The following is a 13,849-nucleotide window of genomic DNA, read 5'->3' on the forward strand; positions in this document are numbered from 1 at the left end:
CCCTTAGAGGGTATTATTAGCTACTAGTTCAGGCACGGACACCTGGATGTGGTTGATCTAAAATGTGAAGAGTTACAGTTCAACTACATTTGGTCTGATGCTAGTCCCAGCTCTAGGTCTCAGCTCAGCCTTAGAGCAGTGGGCGTTGACACTACTAGAATACGTTTTGTGGCCCAAGAGGAGAATCGGGTTCTGATGGTGGCCCGGTAAGTTTCTCTCATTCTGCCTTTTGCTACATGTTGCAACGTTATATCTCACATTATAAAAAAGGAACCGGACTTCTGATTCAAAATATTTTATTTATTACCAGTCAATTCAAAATACATCAAGTGTTTTTTCCCCTCCTCCATGATCTGTAGGACTGCACCTCATATAACTTTGTTACTGTGCAAACCCTTCCATCATCATCATCAACAATCGTCATCAATATCATCACAGTTATTTCCCTCCAATCATCATAAAAGGAAGTCAAATCCCATATTTAAATGAGAACTAAGCCCAACAAAGAATTCAGCAAAAAGTGGTTACAACTAATGATGTTTTAGAGCTTTAGCAGGAAAGCTCTGTGACACCCCAGTAGCTCCCCTTCATCTATTCTGCTGATTCCCAGCACCTGCTGGGGGCTCTTGTCACTTACCTGAGCTTAGGGGCCCACTCACAATATACTGTGAATATATAAGTTCCAATACAATAATTCAGATTCACATTACATGGCAGTATATGAACCAGTGCAGTCTGCATTAGAATCGATTAATAATCAGTAGGGATGCACCGAATTCAGGATAGACCTCCCTTTCTGCTAAATCACTTCCCACGCTCCCTAAGCCGAATCCTTCTGCCCAGCCGAACCAAATCCTCATTTGCATATTCAAATTAGGGGCGGGGAGAGAAATTTTGTGACTTTATGTCACAAAACTAGGAAGTAAAAAATGTTTTCCCCCTCCCCACCCCTAATGTAAATTAGGATTCAGTTCTGTATTTGGCCGAATCTTTCGCTAAGGATAGTGCATTCTGTAATAATCAGCCCTGTAGACAGATGTGACCTCCCTTTCTGCTAATGGTTCAATCATTTCCCACGCTCCCTAAGCCGAATCCTTCTGCCCAGCCGAACCGAATCCTAATTTGCATATGCAAATTATGGACGGGGAGGGAAATCGCTCGACTTTTTGTCACAAAATAAGTATTTTCCCACCCCTAATTTGCATATGTAAATTATGATTCGGATTCAGTATTCGGACGAATCTTTCTCAAAGGATTCGGGGGTTCGGCCGAATCCAGAATTCTGTTTAACAAGTCGAAATCCCGAACCTAATCCTGGATTCGGTGCATCCCTACTGATTAATAATCAGCCCTGTAGACAGGTGTGACCTCCCTTTCTGCTAGTGGTTTGATAATTTCCCACGCTCCCTAAACTCAGCTTCCCAGATCCCACTGAGCATGTGCAGTGCCCCTGACTCACAAAAGATGCCTAACAAGCTGCTGAAGGGCTAAATTATTAGTTCTAGGGCTGCTGCACTTCTGGGCTGGTACAGTAAATTCAGTGTATAGAACATAAGCATTTCTAGCTAGATTCTTTATTAGACTTTAGTTCTCCTGCTCACAATCTATATAATAACAAAGTGCTACTGAGCCAGAGTTTTGGCTACAAATACAAGTGCATTTGAGAAGATGAAGGAACACAAGGTGAGTCAGTGACACATTACACACTCACAACACACAGGATAATTGTGATGCACCTCCAGACAGACACCTATAGTTCACGACAGTCACTTGCAGTACCACGTTTCACCACTATGGCTGTTTCCAAGGGGCTGCAGCAGAACAGCGCCACCAGCTTGGATCTTTTTGAAATTTGAATGCAGCACCTTTCAGACATGACCCATCTGTCTGTGCCTTTCTGCAATGCTGGTTCTGACTCTTACAACAATGTAGCAGAAGCCAGCTCTCCTCCAGCCAAGACTCTAATTCCCACAATGCCTTGCATGCTCTGTCACATGACTCCTTCTCAGCTATGATGGTCTTTCGAAGCCCTTAACATTCCTTCCCATTCTCTTATCAGTAGACAATACATATTAATAGCAGCAGAGGGCGCCAGAGTAGAAAAATGATAGAAAAATAAATGGGGGAATTAAAGGGGTTGTTCACCTTTAAATTAAATGTTTTGTATGATGTAGAGAGGGATATTCTGAGACAATTTGCAATTGGTTTTCAATTTGTGGTTTTTGAGTTATTTAGCTTTTTATTCAGCAGCTCTCCAGTTTGCAATTTCAGCCATCTGGTTGCTAGGGTCCAAATTCCCCTAGCAACCATGCTTTGATTTGAATAGACTGGAATATGAATAGGAGAGGCCTATAAGTAATAAAAAGTAGCAATAACAATACATCTGTAGCCTTACAGAGCATTTGTTTTTTTAGATGGGGTCAGTGACCCCCTATTTGAAAGCTGGAAAGAGTCTGAAAAATAATAAATGTAATAATTAAAAAAAAATAAAGACCGAAGTTAAAGTTGCTTAAAACTGGCCACTCTATGACATACTAAAAGTTAACCTAAAGGTGAACCACCCCTTTAAAGGGCCAGTGCGTGATAAATCTCGAAAATCAAATTTTAACAATATCCTACTCAAATTTCACCGTTTTAGCCATAAAAAAAACTCAAGAATTTGAAATTTGAATTAGAATTTTGAATTTCCACTTCGACCCTTGATAAATCTGCCCCTTACATTGAGGGTAAAAGTATTTTCACAGCAAAACGGAGAACGAAAATGGCTTCTTCCTCCACGTGGAGACACAACGCCAGTTTTCAGTGAACCCCAGCACCCCAATTAGGGATGCACTGAATCCAGGATTTGGTTCGGGATTCGGCCTTTTTCAGCAGGATTCGGCTGAATCCTTCTGCCCGGCCAAACTGAATCTGAATCCTAATTTGCATATACAAAATCACATGAGTTTTTGTCACAAAACAAGGAAGTAAAACATGTTTTTCACTTCCCACCCCTAATTTGCATATATTCGGATTCGGATTCCGTTCGGTATTCGGCCGAATCTTTCGCAAAGGATTCTGGGGTTCGGCCTAATCCAAAATAGTGGATTGAGTGCATCCCTAACCCCAATACACGACTTCTTCTACCATGATTATACTAACGTCAGTAGGTGGAGAGTTTGGGGGTTAAATGTTACATTTAGGAGAGCGGAGACAATATCACAGCGATGGGATCAGAAGAAAGTGTCGTGGGGTTGCCCCACCTCGTCGGCCATGTTGAGAATGTAACTGGCCATGTCTTCGTCCGTGGGGGCGTCGGATACGACCCACGAGTCGTTCGCCCCTGTTACCTGGAGGCGGCAAATTGGACAATTGCGGTTCCGATCGCTCCTGTGCAAAAATAAAAAATATACAGGAGAGAGGATGGAAACAGCAGCAGGAGTGTGTGTGTTAATCCTTCCCATTATGGGTTACACTTAAAGGGGAGGTTCACCTTCAAGTTCCCTTTTAGTATGTTATAAAATGGGCAATTAGAAGCAATATTTCAATTGGTCTTCATTGTTTATTTTTCATAGTTTTTGAATTATTTCCCTTCTTCTTCTGACTCTTTCCAGCTTTCAAATGGGGGTCACTGACCCAATCTAAAAAAACAAATGCTCTGTAAGGCTACAAATGTATTGTTATTGTTACTTTTTATTACTCATAGGCCTCTCCTATTCATATTCCAGTCTCTTATTAAAAACAGGTCGCTAGGGGAATTTGGACCCTAGCAACCAGATGGCTGAAACCGGAGAGCCGCTGAATAAAAAGCTAAATAACTCAAAAACCACAAATAACAAAAAATGAAAACCAATTACAAATGGTCTCAGAATATCCCTCTCTACATCATACTAACAGTTCATTTAAAGGGCAACAACCCTTTAAGCTTGGGTTAAAGGGTAGAAATATTCACATGGGTTTCCTTTAAACAGGAGCTGTGCAACTCAATGAAACCCTAGTAACCAGACTGCTGAAATTACAAACTGGAGAGCTGCTGAATAAAAAGCTAAATAACTCAAAAACCTCAAATAATAACAAAGGAGAACCTATTGCAAATTGTCTCTTTATCCCTCTCTACACCATACTAATTTAAAGGTGAACAACCCCTTTAAAGGAGAACTAAAGCCTAACTAAAGAAGTAGGTAGAAATGTTGTACATGATGTTTGTGCTTCTGTACCAGCCCAAGGCAACCACAGCCCTTTAGCAGTAAAGATCTGTGTCTCCAAAGATGCCCCAGTAGCTCCCCATCTTCTTTTCTGCTGATTCACTGCACATGCTCTGTGCTGCTGTCACTTACTGAGCTTAGGGAGCCACTCACAATATACAGTACACATAGAATAGAAATGTCACAATATAAGGCTGATTAGTAATTAATACACATAATTACTACATGGCAGCACAGAAACCAGTGCAATTAGCATCAGAATTGAATAATCAGCAAACCTGTAGCATCAGCTTATATTACAGCCAGGGAAGCTCATTTTCTGCTGGATAATTAGTGACGAGCCCTAAGCTTAGCTTCTCAACAGCCAATCAGAGCCCACTGAGCATGTGAGTGTCACAGACACTTTCCAAGATGGTGACCCCCTGTGACAAGTTTGAAGTCCTGGATCATTGCTGCTATTGACAAGCTCAAACTTTAGCCTCGTGCAATAAGTTCACTACATAAAATAGGACATTTCTGGCCATATTCCTTTTTAGGGATTAGTTCTCCTTTAATAGGCGAGTTCATAGTATCATGGATTGGCTGCTGCTGGCTATTAGATCTGCAGTAAACAGCAGGCTAGATTGTGAATAGGTTATACGGCTTGGAACAAAGTACTGATTCGATTTTTGGGGTACAGTTTTGGGAACCAAGGCATTTTAGGGAGTCTCCCTGTACGAGGCAAGAAGAGGATACAGAGGAATCCTAGCTGCACAGTTACTCACACACATATACAGATTTTCCCATCTGCGGCCGTATAAAAAGGAATGTTTATATCAGCACGGAGCACTTTGCAGCGTTTATCCAAACAAACCTGCAGTGGGGAACGGAGAGATAATCCTGAGCCAAAAAGGAAACGCTCTGGGTAGAATATGTTTTAAACGGCCTCATTGGGATCAGAGATCAACAAGCAGTTTCCTTGCCTGCGGCTACATCAGTCTTACCCCCAGCCAGTCTTTTCTGACATCACACAGATAAAAGCAGAGGTTCTGATTAAACATTAGGACGGAGAGGTAGAGGAACTAGTGTGGTGTATCCAAATAAATGGGAACATCACAGCAAAGCACCTTTATAAAGTGATTGAAATCACAATATACAAATAAGGTTGCTTCTCTCTTTTTATATTATATTAGCCTATATTAGACCTGAGCACAGGTCAGTGATAAAGTCAATGGTAAAGTTTGGCGGAGGAGGAGGCGTAATGGTTTGGGCCGCACGGTCTATGGAAAGCAAACCTTAAGGCTACAGGGTACAATGACTTTCCTGTTCCAGCACAATTAAGCCTCATGCACAGAGCCAGGTCCATACAGAATAGGTTTGCTGAGATGAGAAGAACCTGACCTCAACCCAACTGAACCCCTGTAGGATGAATTAGAACCCCAACTGTGAGCCTGATCCCCAACATCAGTGTCCAACCTCACTAATGCTCTGGTGCCTGAATGGAAACAACTCCCAGCAACAATGTTCCAACATCTAGTGGGAACCTTCCCAGAAGAGTAGGGGCAGTTGTAGCAGCAAAGGGGGGGCAACCCAACTGAACCTCTTTTGGATGAATTGGAACCCCGACTGTGAGCCTGATCCCCAACATCAGTGCCCAACCTCACTAATGCTCTTGAGGCTGAATGGAAGCAACTCCCAGCAACAACTCCCAGCAACAATGTCCCAACATCTAGTGAGAACCTTCCCAGAAGAGTTATAGCAAACCAGGGAGGGGCAACCCAACTGAACCCCTGTGGGATGAATTGGAACCCCGACTGTGAGCCTGATCCCCAACATCAGTGCCCAACCTCACTAATGCTCTTGAGGCTGAATGGAAGCAACTCCCAGCAACAACTCCCAGCAACAATGTCCCAACATCTAGTGAGAACCTTCCCAGAAGAGTTATAGCAAACCAGGGAGGGGCAACCCAACTGAACCCCTGTGGGATGAATTGGAACCCCGACTGTGAGCCTGATTCCCAACATCATTGCCCAACCACACTAATGCTCTTCTGGCTGAATGGAAGCAACTCCCAGCAACAATGTTCCAAAATATAGTGGGAACCTTCCCAGAAGGGGCAGTTATAGCAGCAAAAGAAGGGGCAACTTCACATTAACCTCCTTAGTTTGGTAACGAGATGTTGGACAGGCAGGTAAATATATATATATATTGTTTAATCCAAACAGGCTGCAATCACTCAAGCTGCTCACCATTTGTCAATGCACTTCTGACAGAAGCTGTGAGCACAAGGCAGGATCAGGTCAGCCCGTCCGTCCATGCAGATGCAGCACTCTTCCTCGTCTGTCAGCTGCTTAACCCTGAAACAATGGAAAATGTAATGGAGAAACAAATGCTGAGACATAAAGAACACAAGTGACGCACACCGACGTCTTACAGCTAAGCTGCCTCAGGCTAGGGGCACCTCAATATCATCTGAAGCTACAAACCCCCCTTCATTCACTTTCTGGTTTCCAGCAGCACTTCAGCAGCAGGTATTGCAGTAACAAAACAAAGTGTACTGTTGTTCCGAATGAATATTTGTGGGATCATCTGGGATTGTTTCCAGTGACTGCAGGTGGATACAGATACAGCCCAGTGTATTATAAGAGGAAAAGGCAGTAAAAACAGAACCGCTGGCCCGGTGCTCTGTGTACATCCACCAGAGAAGCTGATTTCATTTCCCCGTTGGCGAGTCGTCCCTAAAGGTGTACTTGTGCCAGACGCAAGTTGTTGGCAGGCTATTATATTGCACTGCTCTGACCCACAGACAACCTTATGTTATCCACCTTATCTCGGGCCCAACACACCAACACAACGTTCTCTGTACTCAGGAAAAAGCAGAATTATTTCCACCTGTTTTTATATGATTCCCATCATGGTGAAATCATATTTTACTCAGCTGCTACATCAGCCTCTCACTGACACGATGCCTGAGAACATTCAGTCTCCAGCGCTGTTCAAAATAGTGGAGATGATCCGGGCCCCAGAGAGAAACAGTTAAAGGAGAAGGAAAGCTACCGAAGCAGTTTATTGCCAATAGATTAGCCACAATAGTACAAGCTATAACACTATATTTATTCTGCAGAATGTGTAACCATACCTGAGTAACCAGCTCTAGACACTGTCTCTGTTTGTTTAGTATAACAGCTGCCATATTAGCTTGGTGTGACATCACTTCCTGCCTGAGTCTCTCCCTGCTCACTCATAGCTCTGGGCTCAGATTACAGCAGGGAGGAGGGAGAGGAACAAACTGAGCATGCTCAAGCCCTAGCCCTGGAGGTTTAAGCTGAAACAGGAAGTCTGATACAGAAGCCCATGAGTACACAATAGAAGGAAAGAAATGTGCTGTTTCTTTTGACAGAGGACTCAGAGCAGCATTACTTTGAGGGGTTACTGGTGTATTTATAGACCTTTCTGATAAAGCTTACTTACTTTGAGCCTTTCCTTCTCCTTTAACGGTGGGCAACAGGTACAGTGGCATCGCTTTACAGCCATGCAGCCCCTCGATTGAGCAAGCTACACAAAACAATGACTTACTTGCCCATTAAAAAGCTTGCTTGGCAGGAGGAGAGAGAAGACAAGGCCTCCATGTTCTCCTCAGCTGCATCACCGCCACCATCACCGGTGCTGCTTTGGGTGAAAACTCCGGCGGCGTGACTGGTGATGTCTTTGTACAGCTGCATAAACTGGTACAGGTTCATGATCCGAGAGACTTCCACGATACCGCTCGTCTTGTTGATCTGTGGAAATAAAAGGCAAGCGCTGGTTTTTGGGCAAAGAATCAGATTCGGAGTGAACTAGATCAGATCCGAGAGGTTCTGAATATCCCTGGGGCACAGGCCTATAGCAAAGGATACTCAGATGTAGTACAGGGAGATTAACTGGAGATTTATGACACATGAACAACAAAAGACTATATGCAATGCCCTCATAGGTTGTTATGAGTTAGCAGCCCTTCAGCAAACTCTGCACCTATTATTACATCAGAGAGTTCTGGTTCCCTGACCAGCTTGGTAACTGTCCCCATTAATTGTCACCTGGACCTACAGTGGCTCTTATGGGTCAGCTGAATACACATTTTTGAGCAACAATCTCCTGGTCCAGAAGTTAACCTGCAGGTCAGAGGACTCTCATTAATAGGGGATGATTCTGACTGTTTTGTACAGAGGTGCCGGAGCTGGGGCAACAAAATATCCAGAACTGCTCTAATTACCCTTAGATGCATTTGCTGGGGCTTAAGATAGCCACATCCTGCACATGAAATGGGTGGGGTTTAAGCTGTCCAATGCCTGTGCATGGAATGGGTGGGGTATAAACTGGCAATTGCTTGTGCATGGCCGGCCAACGCCTGCACATCGAATGGATGGGGTTTAAGATGGCCAATGCCTGTGCATGAAACGGGTGGGATTTAAGGTGGCCAATGCCTGTGCATGGAATGGGTGGGGTATAAGCTGCCAAATGCCTGTGCATGGAATGGGTGGGGTATAAGCTGGCCAATGCCTGTGCATGGAATGGGTGGGATTTAAGGTGGCCAATGTCTGTGCATGGAATGGGAGGGGTATAAGCTGGCCAATGCCTGTGCATGGAATGGGCGGGATTTAATGTGGCCAATGCCTTTGCATGGAATGGGAGGGGTATAAGCTGGCCAATGCCTGTGCATGGAATGGGTGGGATTTAAGGTGGCCAATGCCTGTGCATGGAATGGGTGGGATTTAAGGTGGCCAATGTCTGTGCTTGGAATGGGAGGGGTATAAGCTGGACAGTTATCTGATCATATGAAAATTCATTATAAATTCTTACAATGCACATTTTGGGTGATACTAAGTCTATCTGGGATGCACCCTGGTGGCATGTCTAGCGCCACTTCTGCTGCACCAAACTGGGATTGGCCCCTGGGCAAACGACTGGGGGGCAGATGGAAGAAGGATATCGGCACACGAGGCAACTAACGTTGCAGGGAACAACCTGTTCGTTTATTCTGCGGTGATGCAACATTTCAGGGACACTCCCCTTTGATGCTTGACAAAGGGGAGTGTCCCTGAAACGTTGCATCACCGCAGAATAAACGAACAGGTTGTTCCCTGCAACGTTAGTTGCCTCGTGTGCCGATATCCTTCTTCCATTACCAATTGTGAGGTTGCTGATCCTCTAATATTGTGCACCGGGCTGATTTCTTTGAGGGTGTGCAATTTTTCGAAATTGCTTGTGTAAGGGCTTAGGGAAGACACATCAATTGCCCCAATTATCCAGTGTAACTTTTAACCCCAGTAACAGTCAGCCCCATGGTGTCCCCCCAAACAGCAGGAGTCACAAGGTGTTACTTTCTGCTCCCTGCAAACACAAGTAGCCTCTACCAGTGACGGTGGATCCGGTATCCCTGTAGCCACAAAAATATCCGCTAAAATATCACGGAGCTAAACTGCCAGCTCTTATCTACTCTAAAATAATGGCATTATTATTGCACGTTACGGTGGAGTTTGATGAGTTACACAAGATGCTCCCGGGACAGAGAAAACAAGTGTGTCAATGTGCTGTTCCCAGACAGAAATACGCAGCTTATCTCGCAATTAAACATCCAGGGAGGCATGTTGTTATAGGCGCCGCTCCATCGCTGGCGTTAGCACGACCTACCTTGGTGCACACAACGCGTACGACAACTTTCCACAGCGCAGAGGCATCGGATCCTGGCTGCACTTCAAACAGGAGATGTTTTTCCTGCCCCGAAGCCAATTTAGCCGTTCTGAAAGAAAATATAAATACAATGGAATTGACTTTAACAGATCACTTTCCTGTCTTCCCCCCTTAGTACTTACATAAGGGCCGACAGCTGAAGCCGACAGTTACTCAAACGCACATGCTCTGGGCTACCTGAGCTTAGGGACCCACTCACAATATACTGTATGTATATATATATATATATATATATTAGGGATGCACCGAATCCACTATTTTGGATGCGGCCAAACCCCCGAATCGGTTCGGCCTGGCAGAAGGATTCGGCCGAATCAGAATCCTGCTGAAAAAGGCCGAATCCTGGCCGAATCCTGAACCGAATCCTGGATTCGGTGCATCCCTAATATATATATAAATATATATATATACATACACAAAATAACAGTCACAGTAATTAGTTGCTGTGAAAGTTGCTTAGAATTATGTTTTCTTTTATTAGGCACATTTTTATTTTGGGGTTGACTTGCCCTTTAATTCAGATTCACATTACATGGCAGCATAGAAACCAGTTAAACTGAATCAACTTCAGCCCTGTAGAAACCGCTTCTATAATGATGATTTCCCCACGCTCCCTAAGCTCAGCTGCCCAACAGCAGCCCACTGAGCATGTGCAGTGCCACTGACTCACAAAAGATGCCTAACAAGATGGGGAAACTGGATCATTACTGTTATAGGGCTGCTGAACCTCTGGGAAGGTACAGTTAGTTATGCATATAAATATTAACATTTTACTATTTACTATTTTGGATTCGGCCGAACCCGTGAATCCTTTTGCGAAAGATTCGGCTGAATACTGAACCGAATCCCAATCTCTGAGAAGGTACAGTTAGTTCCATATATAAATATTAACATTCCAGTAGGGATGCACCGAATCCACTATTTTGGATTCGGCCAAACCCCTGAATCCTTTTGTGAAATATTCGGCCGAATACTGAACCGAATCCCAATCTCTGAGAAGGTACAGTTAGTTCCATATATAAATATTAACATTCCAGTAGGGATGCACCGAATCCACTATTTTAGATTCAGCCAAACCCCTAATCCTTTGTAAAAGATTCGGCCGAATACTGAATCGAATCCCAATCCTAATTTGCATATGCAAATTGGGGATGGGAAGGGGAAAACATTTTTATTTCCTTGTTTTGTGACAAAAAGTCACGTGGCTTCCCTGCCCGCCCCTAATTTGCATATACAATTTAGGATTCAGCCGAATCCTGCTGAAAAAGGCTGGATTCGGTGCATCCCTATTTTCCAGACAAATTCTATTTTAGCTTTAATTCTCCTTCAAGTGTTAAGCGGAGTATCCGACAGACATATATAGTAGCGTTGTTAAAACCCATACACTTTCATTAAAAAAAATTTGATTGAATTTTAAAAATAAAGAAGAAGATTCCTACAGATCATTAAGCTCAGCGACCCGGCCCAGGAATTCCTCGTACGTCAGGACCCCGCTGTCTCGGACCAGCGTCATGTGCTTCACCAGCTTCTCGGGCAGTTTGTTGATAACCGTCTGCGTCTGGCTGGAGATCTGCTGCCCCATGATTCCGAACACAGGAGATATCGCTCTCTGAGAATAAGGTTTCATTGAGTTGCACAGCTCCTGTTTAAAGGAAACCCATGTGAATGTTTCTGCCCTTTAACCCAAGCTTAAAGGGATACTGTCATGGGAAAAATGTTTTTTTTTCAAAATGAATCCGTTAATAGTGCTGCTCCAGCAGAATTCTGCACTAAAATCCATTTCTCAAAAGAGCAAACAGATTTTTTTATATTCAATTTTGAAATCTGACATGGGGCTAGACATATTGTCAGTTTCCCAGGTGCCTCTAGTCATGTGGCTTGTGCTCTGATAAACGTCAGTCTCTCTTTACTGCTGTACTGCTGTACTGAGTGATATCACCCCCCCCCCCAGCAGCCTAACAAAAGAACAATGGGAAGGTAACCAGATAGCAGCTCCCTAACACAAGATAACAGCTGCCTGGTAGATCTAAGAACAACTCTCAATAGTAAAATCCAGGTCCCACTCAGACACATTCAGTTACATTGAGAAGGAAAAACAGCAGCCTGCCAGAAAGCATTTCTCTCCTAAAGTGCAGGCACAAGTCACATGACCAGGGGCAGCTGGGAAATTGACAATATGTCTAGCCCCGTGTCAGATTTCAAAATTGAATATAAAAAAATCTGTTTGCTCTTTTGAGAAATGGATTTCAGTGCAGAATTCTGCTGGAGCAGCACTATTAACTGATGCTTTTTGAAAAAAAAACATGTTTTCAGATGACAGGATCCCTTTAAAGGGGTTGTTCCCCTTTAAATTAACGGTTAGTAGGATGTAGAAAGTGATATTCTGAGACAATTTGCAATTGGTTTTCTTTTTATATTATTTGTGGTTATTTAGCTTTATATTCAGCGGCTCTCCGGTTTAAGCAATCTGGTTGCTAGGGCCCAAATGCCCCTAGCAACCATGCATTGATTTGAATAAGAGACTGGAATATGAATATGAGAGGTCTATGAGGAATAAAAAGTAGCAATAACAATACATTGTAGCCTTACAGGGTATTTGTTTTTTAGATGGGGTCAGTGACCCCCATTGGAAAGCTGGAAAGAGTCAGAAGAAGGCAAATAATTCAATAACTATAAAAAATAAAGAAAAAATGAAGACCAATTGAAAAGCAGCTTAGAATGAGCCAATGTATAACAGACTGGAAGTTCAGTTAAAGGTAAAGCAGCTGATAGTGTGAGTGACACAGACAGACAGACAGACAAGGGACATATTGATAAGTACAGACACAACGCGGTACAGAAGGAGTTTGTTGTTCTCCAAAGTGACGAACTACAGCTCCCCGCGCACACAGGCTGTCAGAGGATGCTGGGAGTTAATGGCAGACACAGAAGAGCCGGGGGGAGGCTACATACACGCTGCTCTGCTGGTCCAACGTTCTGTCCATCATTGTTGCCCCTGTCAGTTCGCCCAGCGCCACAACATCCAGTCCTGTCACACTCAGCATCATCAGGAAGCGCCGCCCCACCAGTGACTCGCTGTGAGTGACGTGAAACCTGTGTGAGCGGCGGCCGCCATGTTTGGTTTGGGAATTCTTTGCCCAGACTTCAGTTTATGTGCTGTAGTGTAGGCAGTACCGAGCAATGTGTGAGGGCTGTGTAATGTACTGTAATGGGGTCTGTGAGGGGTTATACTGGGATATTGTGAGGGCTGTGTAATGTACTGTAATGGGGTCTGTGACTGAGGGGTTGTAAATGGGCCTTCTGAGGGGGCTGGGTAATGTAAAGTAATAAATTGGCTCTGTCTGTGAGGAGTTATAACTGGGCCCTGTGAGGACTGAATAATGTAAAGTTATACTTGGGCACAGTGGGGTTATAAATGGGCCCTGACATATCTCCCAGCATTTTGGAAGTAAAAAGAGGGACAACATTTTTTTGACCACACCCCTTTCTGTGCCACACCCCCTAATTACCATGTTGGTTTTACAAAATTTGGCAGGTTATGTAAGTTTGAAAATATTTCTCCTTATCTAAACTGTGTTTTTGTGTTTCAAAATTGTGAAATGTTCTGGGCTCTCTGCTAAAAGCCAATTAAGTGAGAAACTTTGTTTCTTTTTCTGGCTGTGCAGTGCAGAGAAAAGAGGGACTTTCCAGTACAAATGAGGGACTGCGGGTTGAGCTGTCAAAAGAGGGACTATCCCTCCGAAAATGGGACAGTTGGGAGGTATGTCCTGAGAACTGGGTAATGTACTATAATGGGGCTCTGTGAGTAGGGTTGCCACCTGGCGGGTATTTTACTGGCCTGGCCAGTAAAAAATGATGGTTGATTGCAATGTTATTAATAGGGAAAAAAGATAAATATTCAGGAAGTATTTGTTTCCAGAAAAGTTTGCAAACCTAACTGTGAGGGGTTATGGTGG

The 13,849-nt window shown here is 43.8% G+C and overlaps 1 protein-coding gene across 2 annotated transcripts; it reads right to left on the minus strand.

Annotated features, from left to right (window-relative positions):
- Positions 1-3,199: 3,199 nt before the first annotated feature.
- rnf141.L (ring finger protein 141 L homeolog) lies at positions 3,200-12,954 on the minus strand. 2 transcript variants are annotated; one of them, XM_041589394.1, is made up of 6 exons: positions 12,846-12,954; positions 11,333-11,535; positions 9,834-9,942; positions 7,740-7,942; positions 6,413-6,520; positions 3,200-3,369 (listed from the first exon to the last, which is right to left on the minus strand). In XM_041589394.1, exons 2-6 carry the CDS (start codon positions 11,518-11,520, stop codon positions 3,213-3,215), a joined length of 765 nt encoding a protein of 254 aa, XP_041445328.1. In that variant the 5' UTR covers positions 11,521-11,535; positions 12,846-12,954; the 3' UTR covers positions 3,200-3,212.
- Positions 12,955-13,849: the final 895 nt, after the last annotated feature.

Source organism: Xenopus laevis, chromosome 4L (genome assembly GCF_017654675.1).
Source record: "Xenopus laevis strain J_2021 chromosome 4L, Xenopus_laevis_v10.1, whole genome shotgun sequence".
NCBI lineage: Eukaryota > Metazoa > Chordata > Amphibia > Anura > Pipidae > Xenopus > Xenopus laevis.

Bases quoted from the DNA above. Each gene is read 5' to 3' on its own strand.
- rnf141.L (XM_041589394.1), bottom strand. From the start codon at position 11,520: ATGAAACCTTATTCTCAGAGAGCGATATCTCCTGTGTTCGGAATCATG. The intron at 7,943-9,833 runs GTAGGTCGTGCT...TTATTTCCACAG, and splicing joins TACGCGTTGTGTGCACCAAG to ATCAACAAGACGAGCGGTAT. The intron at 6,521-7,739 runs GTAAGTCATTGT...CCATTGTTTCAG, and splicing joins GCAAGCTTTTTAATGGGCAA to GGTTAAGCAGCTGACAGACG.